Source organism: Miscanthus floridulus, chromosome 9 (genome assembly GCF_019320115.1).
Source record: "Miscanthus floridulus cultivar M001 chromosome 9, ASM1932011v1, whole genome shotgun sequence".
In the NCBI taxonomy this organism is placed as follows: Eukaryota; Viridiplantae; Streptophyta; class Magnoliopsida; order Poales; family Poaceae; genus Miscanthus; species Miscanthus floridulus.
In genome coordinates, this window is record NC_089588.1 from 48,933,530 (window position 1) to 48,949,790 (window position 16,261).

General features: G+C 44.1%; 2 protein-coding genes across 8 annotated transcripts in view; both read left to right on the forward strand.

The window, feature by feature from the left end:
- The first annotated feature begins 2,215 nt into the window (after positions 1-2,215).
- On the forward strand, positions 2,216-2,581 carry LOC136479842 (uncharacterized). Its single transcript, XM_066477574.1, has one exon. It carries the CDS (start codon positions 2,216-2,218, stop codon positions 2,579-2,581), a length of 366 nt encoding a protein of 121 aa, XP_066333671.1.
- Positions 2,582-5,342: 2,761 nt separating this feature from the next.
- LOC136483706 (uncharacterized) overlaps positions 5,343-16,261 on the forward strand; it is a 96,467-nt gene continuing 85,548 nt past the window's right edge. For 6 of the 7 annotated variants that reach the window (XR_010765584.1, XR_010765583.1, XM_066480844.1 and 3 more), the window contains exons 1-6: positions 5,343-5,478; positions 7,175-7,371; positions 7,492-7,750; positions 7,848-8,073; positions 10,014-10,212; positions 10,293-10,511. Coding sequence is in view for 5 of the 7 variants with exons in the window: in XM_066480844.1 (XP_066336941.1) it covers positions 7,201-7,371; positions 7,492-7,750; positions 7,848-8,073; positions 10,014-10,212; positions 10,293-10,511 (1,074 nt within the window). In the remaining 2 variants the exon portion in view is untranslated. Of the gene's footprint in view, positions 5,479-7,174; positions 7,372-7,491; positions 7,751-7,827; positions 8,074-10,013; positions 10,213-10,292; positions 10,512-16,261 lie in introns of those variants that run through there. The other variant, XM_066480847.1, reaches the window with a different exon arrangement.

Sequence of the window (16,261 nt, forward strand, 5' to 3'; positions counted from 1 at the left end):
TGAAGATTTGAAATCTGTATTGTTTGAATGGTGCAGCGAGGGCATCATGGGCCACTGGATTGCATTTCTAATCTATCATCAGGATGGAAGGGCCGTTGTTTTGACTCCTTGGATTCAGACAAAGAAGGGTACAAGGATTTTGAAAGCGTATTGAGATAATAAGTGATGGTACTTATTCTTTTACATTTAACATACGTGTTAAATTTGTCATTGACACCAGTGGTTTTCGTATAGCACTTACCTCTCGTACATGGAGGATCCCAAGTCCCTCGATCGTAGATCTGAGAATAATAATAAGAAGAATGGCAAAACACTAAAAGTCAGGCGCAGTTTCCCGGTACGTATCAAAAGTCGTATGTGCTATTATATCGTGCATGCTCTCTATATGTTCTAATCGATTGTGTATTATATATCGTGCAGTGCTCCAAACAACCTCAGGGATCAGTATTATGTGGATACTACGTTTACGAGTACCTCAGAGTGTGCGGCAAATTCAGCATCAGCTACAAGAAGCTCAAGAAATCACTAGACTGGTGGAAAAAGGATGGGTCACCGAAAAGAACTTCACTCGAACTATAGCGGACATATGCTCATTCATCTCACACAAATGTGTGCATGTCGGGAGAGTATTCTTCAAGGAGGAGAGCGAGTTAGCGTATGAAGAGAAGTGCGAGAACCACCAAGCTACGCATCCCGGATTACAAGTTGCTGGACCTCTTTGGATTAGGTCATAATGAGCGGGGATCTTAGTTTCACATGTTCATATATGTCATGCATGTAATTAACTTGAATGTTGGTATGGTGCTACAATAAGGACGAGACATGAATGATTGTGGTATATGTATATATATGTTTGCGCTCTGTATGCGTATTTTCTGCTTTGTCTATGTTTAATTAGCGAAAACAGATTCAGATTCAAATTAGAATTCGAATCAAATGGCGGGAAACTATTTTTTTAATCTAGAAAATCATTAACAGAGGCGGCCAAGTAATAACCAGCGGTGGGTGATTTAGCGTAACCGCCACGATTAATCTATTAACGGAGGCAGAATGCATAGGGTGACCGCCTCCGTTAATATGCATTAACCGAGGTGCTTGCCTGACGGCGCCCGCCTCCGTTAATATGTTAACCGAGGCGGGCAACGCAACCGCCTCCGTCGAAAGGTCTGCATTACGGAGACGGTTGCGTTGCCCGCCTCCGTTAACCTGAAACGCCCGCCTCCAATAAGATTTCTGTAGTAGTGAGACATCTCCACTGTCCTTAACTTGTTGCTCGGTCTCATCCTCAAATAGTGGATTCTTGTTCAGATTAAAGTCCTCATCATCAACCCCCATATTTTCCACACTCTTCGCCAAAGCATCTGACACTCCGGTTGGTAAGGTTCCAGTCTTACCAATTTGCTCCTCCAGATCCTCCCCTCTTTTCCGTTTAGTATTCTCCTGTCCATTGTTCCTGGCCGAGCTAGATGCTGATGATGCCGCTGCACGCACTCTGTCCCGCTGGGATCCACTGAAATTCAGAGCCCTTGCCGCCTTCGACTCTGTCAGCCGTATGTTGAATGCACGGCCAGCATCCTTCCTAAACAGCGACACCCTTAGCCATGTGCCAAACTCTTTCTGTACATTATCGCGTTTATACCATCTGGACAGGTATAGTCATCATGTCCATTGCGCCCACACCCAATGCAGAAGGTTGGCACATTCTCATTTGTAACACGAAACACTAATTACCCATGCCCTTTCACTTTCGCTTGCACCTGTCCCTTTAGTGGCTCATCTAAAGGAAAAGAGACACGGACACGAAAATAATTTTCCACAGGCCCATCCACTTTAACAACTTTGCTGTTGATTTTCCTCGCCAGGACTCCAGCAAAAGCATCAGTCATGAGATGTACCCGAACATGATGAAACCTCGCCCATAGCCCCAGCATGACACGGACACGAAAATAATTTTCCACAGGCCCATCCACTTTAACAACTTTGCTGTTGCTTTTCCTCGCCAGGACTCCAGCAAAAGCATCAGTCATGAGATGTACCGGAACATCATGAAACCTCGCCCATACACTATGGATACAGGTGCTTGGCCGAGTGCCAAGGGCACTCGGCGAAGCCCCAAAAATACTCGGCAAAGCGTTTGCCGAACGACACTCGGCGTAGATTTTAATGGCAAAGAGCTGTTTGCCGAGTGTTAATCATCGGGCACTCAGCAAAGACTATGCTGAGTGCCAAAAAACACTCAGCAAACATTTTTCGAGGAAAAAAACAAGTCGCCGGCGGCATTGCCACGCCGCCGCCTCCGCCACCACTGCCGCCAGCCACCGCCACCACCACCACCACCAAAGCCGCCGCCACCACCACCACGCCCCGCCGCCGGCCACCACCACCACCACCACCACCAAAGCCGCCGCCGCCACCACCACACCACACCGCCCACCGCCAGATCCGGCCGCCACTGGCCGGATCCGGGAGAGGGAGAGCTGGATCTGACCGGGAGAAGAAGAGGAGGAGGGGAGGGCCCGCCGCCAGATCCGGCCGCCATCGGCCGGATTCGGGAAAGGGAGGACTGGATCCGGCCGGGTGAAGAAGAAGGGGAGGGGAGGGGCGCTGGCGGGCGAAGAAGAAGGGGGAGCGGAGGGGCGCCGGTGGGGGAAGAAGGGAGGGGAGGGGCGCGTGCGGGGGAAGAAGAAGGGGGAGGGGGAGGGGCGGGGTGCCAGCGGTGGCGGCAGGGAGAGAAGGGGCGCTGGGGCCGGGAGGGGAGGGGCGCTGGGGAAGAAGGGAGGGGAGGGGCGCCCGCCGGGGAAGAAGGGGGAGGGGAGGGGCGCCCGTCGGGGAAGAAGAAGGGGGAGGGGAGGGGCGGGGTGCCGGCGCCGGCGGCAGGGAGAGGTGGGGCGCTGGGGAAGAAGAAGGGCGGGGTGCTCGGGAGGGGCGCTGGGCCGGTTAATTAAGTAGGATTTTGTCCTTTGCCGAGTGTCCTAGATCTAGGCACTCGGCAAAGTTTTTTTTTTCGTTTTTTTTTTCTTCTCCTTCTTTCCCAGAAAAAAGATTTTATTTCTTTGTCGAGTGCAAAAAAAAAATACTCGGCAAACACCCTCTTTGCCAAGTGTTTTTTTTTTTTTGACACTTGGCAAACTAACTCTTTGCCGAGTGATTTTAGCGCAGCACTCGGTAAAGAACTTGTTCGCAGAGTGCCCGAGGGAATACACTCGGCAAACATAAAAACACTCGGCAAATTTGACGTTTCCGGTAGTGATAGCCCCAGCATGTCAAATGATACTTCAGACGGCCTTATGAAACCATCACATGGAACTACGATGAACGCGTCCCTCTTGTGGCTCCAAGGTCCTCCCTGTGTAACCAGGTTTAACTCCAGTACCCATCTGCTTTCAGGCAGTGGTCTACCGACCAATTTCTCATTCTCACGAAGCCCCCAAGCTTTGCTCATCTCTGCAAACAAAATTTTCTCATTGAAAGGTTGCCCAGAATAAAACTTCCCCATCGCCAACCACTTCTTCGGACCTGCAACAGCCTCCACAAACGGATCAAATTCCTCCTCATCATCCTCCTGCTCAACGTGATCCTTGTTCGCACCACCAGGGCCCTTGAATCAAGCCCTGCTCTATCCTTCCCCGAAGACTCACCACCTGCTCCAGTCACCATAGTCTACAAACGGATCAAATTTTAATTATTCATGCTTTGTGGGGAACTAATGCTCCAGTCACCATAGACTCACCACCTGCTTTGTTGGTTTGTCTCTCTCTCTCTCTCTCTTCTCTCTTGGTATGTTTGGCTTCTATTCCCCCCCATGACACGACGGCAGGGACAGGACAACACAATCGACTTTGTCTCTATGGGGTCCTAATGCTCAATTGGCTCGGTCCTAAAATAAATATACATCTTTGTTTTCTGAGAAATCAAATATTTATTTGTTTAACCAACTATATAAAAATAATCATCCTGTTCGCTTGAACTTATCAGCCCTGCTTATCAATCATGATACATTGTTTTCTCTCACAATAAAACAGCATCAGCCGGCTTATTAGCCACATAAACCATCAACCGAACAGGGCCAATATCATTATTTGCATCTTCAAATAAATTTACGCTATATACTTCACTGTCAATTTAATGATATTTATTACACATAAAAAATACAAACACTTTTTTATATATACTTAGTCAACTTTAAAGTATTTAACTTCTCCACAAATGAGATGTACAGTTAGGGATGGCATGGGAGAGAGTAAGGAGGTGCTTCGTTTGTAGAATAAAATGATCCATCATCATCACTTTTAGTTTTTTTTTGTTTGACTTATGGAATAGAATAAGCTATTTTATCATCACCTCATTCTTCTTCACTAAATCTAAAGAATGGGCTCACGATGCATCATCCCATCTAGAGTGGGTTAAGTATTAAGTATTTCTCTCCTCCGTGGCCGGAAACAGTCGCGAGCATACACCACGACCCAACTTTCGATTGCCTTCTACATGAGCAAAGAATTGTGCCCAGTCCCGTGTACGATTCGTAATCCTGTGCTTGTTCCGTCATCAAATTGCAAGCATCTCCACCTCAACGAAGATTAACTTAAATCGAAGCGGAACATTTGTGCACCCTCTTTCCTTGGTCACAAGGTTCCGCCTGATACTTGTGATTGTGAATCACATGGGATATCTTTGGGCCGCTGCATGAATCATATAAGCGTCATTACTTTGTTATTAGCTGTTATGAGGTAGTGGTTATATCATTACTTGTTATTTATCAACCAATCTCCATTAATCATATAAGCATCTGATTAGAACAATGAAGGTTATATGTGTCTCCCGTATTCTCTTTTATTTGTTCCATGAAATCTGTATATAATACACTATATTAGCGAAAAGAGATTTGAAAAGTTGGGATAATCCTAAATGCCAAACCAATAATGTTATATGTCCCTGTCTCTGTGAGAGAGACGGAGCCGAGGTGGGGGTTGGTGGTGTGTCTCTCTCCTCTTTTTACATATGTTTGGCTACTATTTCCACCACGACGTGACATGACAAGATAGGATAGGAGAAAATGAATGGTCGTCATTTCCTCTATGCGGCACGAATGCTGAACCGGCTCTATCATAAAATAAGTACATATTTTATTTGTCGAGAAATAATTTTTTATATTTAACTCATTATATAAAAAATAATATCAAATTTATATCTCTGATAAATAAGTTTAAAAATATATTCCACTATCAATTTAGTGATACTCTCTCTGTTTATAAATCTCCATCATCTAAGAAAAAAAAAATCGAGTCTCCATCATATTAGATGGGGACCATGGCTTTGCCTCGTCCCAAAGCGCCCACGACTATTCGTAGGTGCTGCGCATTTGTTGCTTCATCCGTTCTCGCGTCACTTCAAATATCTCTCCGTCCCCTTCCGTTCGGAGTCCATCCAACGCCCTCCACCAGTGCATCGCGGCACGCGCCGCCATCGTCCTATCAACAGGTATGGTACGATTCGTAATCCTGTGCATGTTCCATCAACAAATTGCAAGCATCTCCGCCTCAACGAAGATGAACTTAAATCGTAGCTGAACATTTGTGCACCCTGTTTGTTCCTTGGTCAAAAGGCTCTGCCTGATACTTGTGTGAGATCTCTTTGGGCCGCTGCCTCATGTTAAGGGGAACCTTACCGGCCGCCGCCACCACTGTCGCCGGCTCACGGCAGTGGTCCCCTCCTTCCGCTTCCTTCCTTTCTTCACGCTGTCCAGATCTAGCACAGGTGCAGGGTGGCGCCCGCCGAGCTTCGGCTCGGGAGGTACCATACTGACTGGTAAGATGAGCCGCGACGTGGTTTGCTGCACGCGGTGGTTCTGAGCCGTAGCCGCACGGTGGCGCGGCGGCACTGCATGACGGCGATAGACGCCGTGTGGAGCATCGTGAGGGATTGGCAACAGAGATCGGATTCGGTGACGCTACCTGCACATGTGACCTGGCGGTGGCACGGTGGTGGTGCAGCGTGGCATGCGTGTTTGTGTGGTTTAGAAAGTGTATGATTTGCTACACCAAACCGCGCGATAGCTCTGACTCTTAAGTTGCGGCGGTTATTTGGTAGTCACACTTGTGCCCTGCGGAGTGACTACATCATCGTAGTTTAATTTCTCGCCGCTTCCTTTGTGACCACTAAAAGCTTTAAATTATGGAGGAATGCTTAGACCATGTCCAACTGTTTGGTAAAGCAAATCTCAATCTTGATTTGTTGGCAGGATTAAAAAAATCCTGCTCCAACAGCTTTTAATCTTAACTTTCAATCAATCCCCACTTGAAAAAATAGATGGGCAGTGATTTTCCGCTACTCCGTTGCCTAGAGGTCACCGTAGATTTCTAGCCACTATTTTTCGATATGAGAATACTATTTTGTAGATTCTCACTATAAGGCCTGAAGGTTCGCCGATTTTTTCTGGCCAGTATTCCTAAATCTGATAATACTTAGAAGTAGAGCGGCCAATAGGTTCTGGTGCCATCCGATTTGAGAACGCTGAGAAGTACAACATGCAATGGATTTTTGTAGGTTCCGACTGAAAATTTACAACCCTTATTTTAAGATACGAGAATACTGAGAAGTAGAGTAATCAATAAAGATTCTGTTTTCTAGGTTATGGTTGTGATTTAGTGTGCCATTAGATTTTCGAGTATTGTTAAAGAATGGTTTAGCAAGATCTGTTGGGAAAGATGTTGCCTATGTTGCTCTACTTCTCGAGCAGATTTTTAGTTATATTTCAAGCAACAGATGTTGCTAAAGAAAATGACTGTTTCAGTTATATTTAATGACTGAAGTTAAAGTTCTAAAAGGTCCCTTTTTTTTAGAATCAACTACTTTCTTTAATGATCAGTGGATGAGAATATTTCTGCAAGGAGGAATCTGTGGTTTCTCCAAGCACAGTAACAGAACTCTTCTAAGCTGTTATTATTTTGTTGTTTTTGTTTTTTCCCTGACAATAGCCTCTCCCAGAGCGATGTTCTTGTAAAATGTTCCTGTTATTATATTAAGAAGAAACGAAACAGTCTGGTCTATAACACATAACTAAAAAAAAGTCTATTGCTATATTACGTTTTATCAATATATCTATGGCAGGAAACAGTTTACAACTTGGAGTAATTCATACCAATAAATTAAAAATATGTCCTTTGTTTTTGTGTAGGAAAATCAGTTTCTTTATAATCAGATATGTACAGTGGAGCTACTAAATTTGATAAATTCGAGAATGATTTGGAGATTATTCTACGGTATCCAAGTAGCGAGCCAGTATGTTTACCATTGGAATTTCTGGAATCCATCACAGATGGTGTTTCCAGCGATCAAATAATTGGCACAGGTGGTTTTGGAGTAGTTTACAAGGTACGGCAATTTTTTTTCACACTACTACTAGTTTTCATCTTGGTTTAGAAAACCCCCAGCTTTCATATTTCTGTTGCAGTAACAAATGAAAGACTCACGTACATGCTATATATGATGAAGGGGATGCTCCGGAGCGGGAATGTAATTGCTGTGAAGAAGATTTCCGATATGCATAATCTGGATGATAACAGATACCAACGTGAACTCGAGTCTCTTATGGGGATCGTGCACAAAAATGTTGTACGACTTGTCGGTTACTGTGTGGAGTCAAAGTGGGGAAGGACACCGATCAGCCAGAAGCATATTATGGCTGAAACGCGCACGCGGTTGCTCTGCTTCGAGTATCTAGGCAACGGAAGCCTTGATAAATATATTGCCAGTATGATTATCAAATACAGTACACTGTGCATCTGCATTTAATTGGCATTAGTTTGCTGTTATGCTAGTAATTTTTAGTTATCGATTTATGTGAACAGGTGATCGTATGGGCTTCGGTTGGGACAGGAGATACAACATCATTGAGGGGATTTGCAAGGGTTTATACTTCCTTCATGAGGAATGGCGTATTGTTCATCGGGACCTTAAACCGCAAAATATAATGATAGATGATGACATGGTGCCAAAAATTATGGATTTTGGGTTGTCACGGCTCTTGGATGAAGAAAAATCTAAAATTATCACTCAGAACCTCACTGGATCACTGTAAGCTAATAATAAATCAAGACATTATATTTTATTACTCCAAAATGCTATTCGTATTTTCTTTAGTCTTTGTGTTAATTGTAATTCATCAGTCTTAATTTTTAGGACGATATCATACCATAGAATTTGTAAAAAATACATGACTATTTGCAATTGATGGTACCTCATATGAAATCTATTGGACATCTAAGGTATGAAGAATTCATTGTAACTTTCATAAACCAATATCAGTGTGTTTTTTTGCAAATACCTATCAGTGTTTTTTTTTTCAAATACAATATCAGTGTTGTTTTTGAAATACAATATCAGTGTATTTACCTTGTATATGTGACGATATGATTAAATATCATCACATAGGATTTCAACATAAGAATAGTCCGAACTGGGTATAGCACTAGTAGGAAAAAAATTGCACTACTAAACAAATATTTGTGTAAGTGGTTGAACACACGTAATTAGGTTTTTATCGGATGGCCGATCTGCTTGGAAAGGCACCCGTCATAGATTTGTGCAACCATGGGCACCCATCGTAGACTTGTGACACGTGTTTCATGCATCTAAGGTATGAGAAAGATATAATTTTTCTTTCTAATTATTCTTGCAACAAATTCATTTGTTGGATGCATAAGCATCACAAGATCGCTTCAGAGAGACCGTCCCCACCCAATTTTTTCCATATATTTACACCCTGCCAACTCTACTAGCTAGCCAACTACGGAACCACCAAAGTAATGTTGTTGCTCAGGTGATACCTTGTGAGAAGGCCACCGTAGAAATACTGTTGCTGACGGCAATAGGATAAGTTTTTTTTTTTGAACCTTGCGGAAAATGAGTTTTAGAGCCACCACCTATGACAATTGCATTTTCACAGCGGGTGTCTCACGTGAGCGCTCTATATATGCAAATGGTTCCAATTCCTCTCAAAAGTCTATCTTTTTTGTATGATTAGTAGGTTGCATTATGGCAATGCACTTTTGTAGAGTGATATATATTACCATTACATTTTCATTATCCAAAAAGTTTCCAAAGAATTTAAATTTTTTACCGTAGATGAGTATGGGCATGATATATCATTCCATAAAATGAAATCTCAACTTACTTTCTCTGTCCTGAAATATAAAGTATCCAAGTAATTTTAGGACATATTATAACCTCCCTGGTTACCATATTTGGGTTGGTGATAGACACTAATAGTAGGTATGCATGTGAACGTTGCCTTTCGGAGTGTTTGTTCACCTAGAATCCCTTATAATTTGATACAAATTTTAAACACTAGATTCCTTATATTTTAGGATAGAGGGAGTAATTAAATGGAGTGAAAGAAGGCAAATTTTAAGAAAATCAACAGAACCATGTGTTGAGGCTGTCACATATAAGGAATCATGAATGCATCACTGAAAAAATGGCTTATCCACAAGAAGATTTTTCAGTAAAATGCTTGTAGAATTATGTTTCCATATACATTCCAAAACTACTAGCCTTCTGCCACCTTTAGAGAATCTCGAAGAGTCTTCTTTAAACTCACTCTCTAAATCATCCATTTGCATAAAAATCATTTTCTAGATTTTTTCATCCTCCAACAATTATATCCTTTGCGCACTCCAGAGAACTAGTCTCGTTCTCCATCTTTGGCTAGCGTGAAATCTGGAATAGATGATGGTTATATTTAGAGATCTAATTAAAGAAACTGTTAGAATATATTTTCTTTTACCAAAATCTCTATTTCTATCAATTAAGAAGGATATAAAGAGGCTCCTAGAGTTGCTCTTAAGTGGCGGTAAATTGAGCCACCTATGAAAATGTAAGTGAGATGTATGGAAAAATCATATTTTAGAGTTGATGGACTATTTGCCAAGTACTTTATGATAGTGAAATGGATCCATTTCCATTTAACTTTTATCAACGCATGGAGTTTCTAAAACCTTTGAATTGTATTGCAGCGGATACATGGCACCAGAATACATAGACAATGGAGAAATATCTCCGGAGGCAGATATATTCAGTTTGGGTGTAATAATTTTAGAGATAATCACAGGTAACAGGAAATATCCCCAGACAAATCTACGACATTGCCAGTATTCGAGCGACAAAAATAGCACCGAAAATATAGGAGCGTCTCTTCAGCAATTCAGTGACAAAGTAAGAAAATTTAATCAAGCTTTTGTATATGCTTCCTTAGTCGTTACTGTAGGCTCTAAATCACCTGTGCAACTGCGTAGGAGCTTGGAAGATGGAGGAAAATATTTGAATCATCACGGATTGATGCAACATTACAAGAAGTATATAGCCAACAATTGGAACAGTTGATCGACATCGCACTAAAATGTGTGGAACCTGAACGGAAGAAAAGGCCTCATGCATGGGACATACTTCAAATCTTTATTCCTAATGCAGGAGACATAGGTTCGTGTGATATAAACGGCAATAATGACCACGAGGTATGATCTCCGATGGTGCATTTCTTCTGTTCTTTCCAAACAATCTTTTATCCAAAAACCGTGCCAAGAAAAACATATTGCTGTTCTCTTTGCCAATTTTCAAACGAGTTTGACACTACGCATGATTAAGAGTCTACGTGTTTGTTCCTGGTTTGTTTTTTAGAACGTACTGTTGACAATCGAAATGGGATCGGCGAGTAGAAAATGGATTGGAAAACAATTGCGAACAACAAAAGAACAAAATTAACTAAATTTGGAGCAATTTGGGCATACTTTGCAAAATCCTAGAAAAACTGGCCTAGACCAGTTTGCCAAACTGGCCCATGACGGTTTTGGCAGGGTCTCACACGTGGCCAGTAAAGACCGGCTTAGGCCGGTTTTCACAGACTCGAGCCCGAATTCGTGTTTTTCTTTGGAAACTTATCCGATCTCGTGGGAAACTTGTAACTGACAAATAAATTTTCTACTAGGATAAGATCACTCCCTCTATTTATATAAGAGGATGGCCGATTGACAGATCCATCTATCCAATCGACCAAACTCAATCTACCTTTACTTTTTACCTTCAACCTTAATTAATCCCTTTCCAGCCCCCTTGTTGTCCAGCACTTTTCTCGATGAGATTTGTTGAGTTCTAGTTAATCCTACCGATCTTAGGATACCCCCGCCATGCGTCTCCCCGACGGTCTTCCCGGAAGTTGTTCATGAGTTTTTCTGGCGAAGAACCAACATTAAATCAGCCTCGTCGACCTGTTGGTCTGCCTTTTAAACCTATCTTCGTTGTGTATCTAGGCCGTGTGCGGCCTCGAGCAATCTAGTCCCGATTAGTGTTGTAACACCCTAAATTTTGACCCTAAAATAAAAATCACTAAAAATTTGAACCTTTTGAAACTTTACCTAAAACAAGTAAAACACCAACTCAAAAAGGGAATGAAACTCTTAAAAGGAATAAATTTAACCCATCTAGGAATTAACCTAGCATAAATAAATAAATAAATCAACCTAATAAGAACCACATGAGTGACCTTGTTTGGAATGCTTGATTGCTTGCTTGTTTGAACATATGGTGGTACAAAGCTCCTAAAAACATCTCAAACAAATTTGAATTCAAAAATCATCTCCAAACTCAAAATAGAAAATAGAATAGAATTTAGAAATAGAAAAAGGCGCACTGGGCTCATTCCCTTCACTCGGCTCGCGACAACTGCGCCCTCCTCCCCAGCCGCGTTGGGCCCACAGGCCCAGCCGCCAGCTCCTCCCCTCCTTCCTCCGCATGCGCCCTCTCTCTTCTCCACATTGGGCCGGCAACGGCAGCAGGCCCAACCGCGCACGCGCCCGCCTCCTCTCTCCCTCTCTCTCACTGACCGAGGCGCAGGACCCCGCTGTCATCACCGTCGCCTACCTCTCGCAAATACCGCATCGCGGCAGGGTAGCCTCAGCCGCGCCGCCGCTCATTCGACCTGGTGCTAATGGATAGGGATGAAGGAAGCCTCCCAAAGCAACCCGACTCCACCGCGCACGTCTCCCCCTCTCTGCTCCTCACTGCCGCCGTGGCCACGCGTGGTGCCGAGCTCCGCCGACCGTTGTCGCCATGGCCATGCCTCAAGCTTTCGGGTAAGAGCAAGGGTACGGCCACACTGTGGCGAACCACCATAGCCACCCTAGCACGTGCATGGCAGGCAAAATATCTCCACGGTCGGGAGACTTTCCCCCCGCCAACGCCGCCATGCTGGCCTATAAATAGGCCTAGCCGGTTACGCTCCGGCCGCACCACCACCACTGCTAGCTTCACCAAAGGCTAGAACACATCACTCCCCTCCATTCTTCCTCTCCTCCTTCCAGTAGAGCCCTAGGTAAGGAATTCCCAAATCGGGAACCACCGGCGCCATTGAAGCCGCCTCCCCTTTCTCCTTCTCTGTGGGGTCACGAGTCAATTGGAGTTGCCGGTGAGTTCCAAAGCCTCCCCTTCACCTTCACCTTCACCTATTTCTCCCTCTGTATCACCCTACCACTGAGCACCGAGCTCCGCCGCGCCGCCATGAACACCGGCTAACCGCCGACAGGGCTCGGCTAAGCTCTCCACTACCTTTATCCAGTTCACTACACACTCACGCATAAGTAGGCATAACTAGTTGGTAGAAATAGGGCCTCTAAGGCTGTTTTCGCTGCATGACGCCGCCACCATCGCTACAGGAGCCGCTGTGCCGGCAACCCCCACGTAGGGTTGCAGTTCGGCCTCTCGGACGACGTCCACGCCTTCACCTCACTCACCAAGGCCCGACGACGCCAGCGTAAGGAGGCCCGACGAGCTCTGGCCTCTCCCCCCTGCTCCCGTCGCTGCGCCGGCCATCGCCGTCGACGCCGTTCTCTTATTCCCCCTCCTTCTCTCACTGCCGTGCGGGACTGGTAGGAGACGCCGTTGCTGTCACTATTGCCGATCCCGTTCGCCTGCCCTCTCCCTCTTCTCTCTCTGCCATGTGGGTCCATGGCAATAACGTCGTCCCCTCTCCGGTCCTTCCCTCTCTCTCTCTGTTAGGTGGGCCGCAGGGTAACACCATCCGTTGCTCCGTTCCTCTCTCCGTCCCAGTGAAGGACCGGGGCGGCCCACGTGTCGGCAACGACCAGCCACTGACCCCCTGGCCCCACATGTCACACACACGCGCGCGCGCGCACAGCACATCACGCATGTAAATGCTGGGTGTACCCGGCTAGTGTACACAGATGCTTAAAAATACATTTTCCAAGCCTAGAAAAATTCCTAGAAAATTTGTAAATAAACTACATGCACCCAATAACCTACCCATAAGATTTTCACATATTTTCCATACACCAAAAATATACATAAAATTCTATTTAATTATTCCACCATATAATAAACTTCTAAAATCCACTTCCTCATCGGAACTCCGTTTTACATGAAACCACTTTCAAAATTCTTCTTAAATCAAGATCTATCTATTCAACCTAGTACAACCATATTGTTCTATGCTTGTATGTGGATGTTTGTTTCTTGCTTTATATTTAGCGGTAGGTTATTTATTAAACGCCGACCGATAGACAGTGAGTATCAAGAAAGTGAGGATCCGAACTACGTAGACGATCTGGAAGGTGACAACAACGAAGGCAAGTCCTAGCTACCCCTTCCACCACCACCATACCCTACCACCTTTACCATAAACCTTCACCCTCCCACATTTATACTTAAATATTATATCCTTTGAAATATATTGAAATATAAGCATGATTTTTATAATAATGATATGGATAATATGATTAAGCATATCGTATGAGCCCTAAGAGATGAATGGACTTGAGGATAATCACTGTGATGACATGAACTATAAAATGGTAAACTTAAACAAGATACCAATAGGGGCGAGTGAGGGGTATTCCACGCGGTGTGATCTACCTTGGCAGGATCGCCTAGTGAGGGTTCCTATTGGGAGATACTCGCCTCAATCACATAAGGACTAGTTCATAGGCCATCTCGCCTGGTCAGAAACTCATACAGCCACATGCCTATATGGGTAGGCTGGATTCCCACACCCCATTAGATAGAAGTATAAATTCTACTAGGAGGCCTGAGTGGCAACGGAATATCAGGAGATGACACGGATGCTAAGTGATCTTCCGTGGTCCGGTTGGCATGGTTGCTGAGTGATCCTCCATGTTAAGCCCCTTGATTTGGCCAAGTTCGAGCCCCTATATTATTGATCGGATGATATGGTATTATCCGGGTTATTGAATTGGATGATGTGGTATCATCCAAAACCTTGTGTATTTCCATCCCCTAATAAGCCGTGGTAGAATTATATGGACATCTAAGGTCACGTACTTTCAGGTACGGGGTCCCGTTAGGCCTATCCTGTCCACTGATCATGGATGGGATTGCGCCTATCTTGTGGGGAAATTTATACAACCTCTGCAGAGTATATTGAATCTATTCGAATAGCCATGTCCTTGGAATGGGCAACCGTCGGGATGAGGTCACTTATGATTAGAATCACTTTTATGTGTAATAAAACTGGACTAATATGGTAAATGTATCTTTACAATTAACCTGGGGACTGGCGAGGATGGTAATACTCTCCCAGGACCCAACCTTATATACTACTAAACTATGCCACCTCACCATCACCTGCCATCCACCTCACCATCGCCTGCCATCCACCTCCCACCATCATCCACCACACAACCAAGCTTCTGCCATCCACCACACAACCAAGCCTTCACCATCCACCTCACCTAACCCTATTGGTTAGGACTTGCTGAGTACGTTTGTACTCATAGATTTCGATGCTGAGGAGAACCGCCACAACGATGAAGAGACGTACCATGAGGACTAGGACTCTCGCAAAGGAGTCTTTGGATCTAGGGTTTCGATCGGGCTCAAGCATGCCTATGGTTTAGAGTATCGTTACGCTGTACACTTCTGTTGTAGTAGTCACCACCCCGCTATAATAAAATGATGTTTTGCGGCCATGAAACTATGTTAGACAAGTAAAGCCTATGGCCACGCCCTTAGAGCCACTGCTGTAAGACCCTATTTCTAGATATCAATAAAAGCTCGGTGTTCATCCAATCTGTGTGTGCCATTTCTGTTATTGTGCGTACTTGTGCGTGATCCTGGCGCAAGTATAGATGCACTAAAGGACTCTCAGAAATGAGGGGGCCGACAATTGTTTGGCTGAGTCAGCGTCAACACACTTTTAAGGGAACTGTCAACAAGATGAAAGATGTCAACTTCTATCCTGTTCCTACTACATCTACATATGAGGTAAAAACGAAAAATCTCCCCCTGGATCTGGTGTTATACGTGATGAGTTTGCTAAAATGATTCATGAGTGTTTTGAGATCCTTGCAATTAACAAATTTGGCAACCCCATGGAAGCTGTAAGAAAAGGAGGAAAAGAAATCTGAATTTCTTTCCTCATGATGCTTTCGCTAGTAGATCGGTCCCGGTTGCTGGCCAACCACAATATGGGATGCTGATTGGTGTTTTCAAGGTCCCGATTGAGAGATCCATCTATCCAAAAAATCAATCGACCTTTACTATTTACCTTCTACCTCAATCTCTTCCAACCCCCATGCTGCCTGTGACTTCTCTCGATGAGATTTGCTAGTGTTCTAGATGGTTTTGCCGACCTTAGGACACCCCGTCGTGCATCTCCCTGACGGGTCTTCCCGGGAGATGTTCTTGGGTTTTAGCGCAAAGAACTAGCATCAAATCCGTCTCATCAACCTGCTGGGTCAGCCTCATCCTTTAGACCTAACTCCGCTGCGTATCTAGGCCATGTGCGGCCTCGGGCAATCAACACATACTAAGCACATATTTTATTTATCAGTAAGAAGGGAAAATAATTTTTGCAGGTTGACTATAATTGATAAGGTATAAAAGAGGCACGTGGGTAATGTAAGTGATCACAAAATTCTCCCCATCGGCTATGGATTTTAATTGTCACGTGTATAAGTGAGTTGCCCATATTTCTTTCGTTCATGGTTTTTGGTGCAATTGGTTCATACTTGTGGCTAAATAAATTGGTGGAACACATCGATTTTTATATTCGAAGGGTACATCATAGAAGGCTGTAAGTTGTTTTGCAAGCTAGTTGACTAGAAACTTTTGTACACCAGTTTAAAATGGATGATTCTTTTAAGTTGTCTTTGGGTGGGAATAAAATCCTGACCTGCTTCCAAGTTGATCGTGACAACATTCCATTCTTTTTCTTCTTTTGCAAATGCATGTCAAA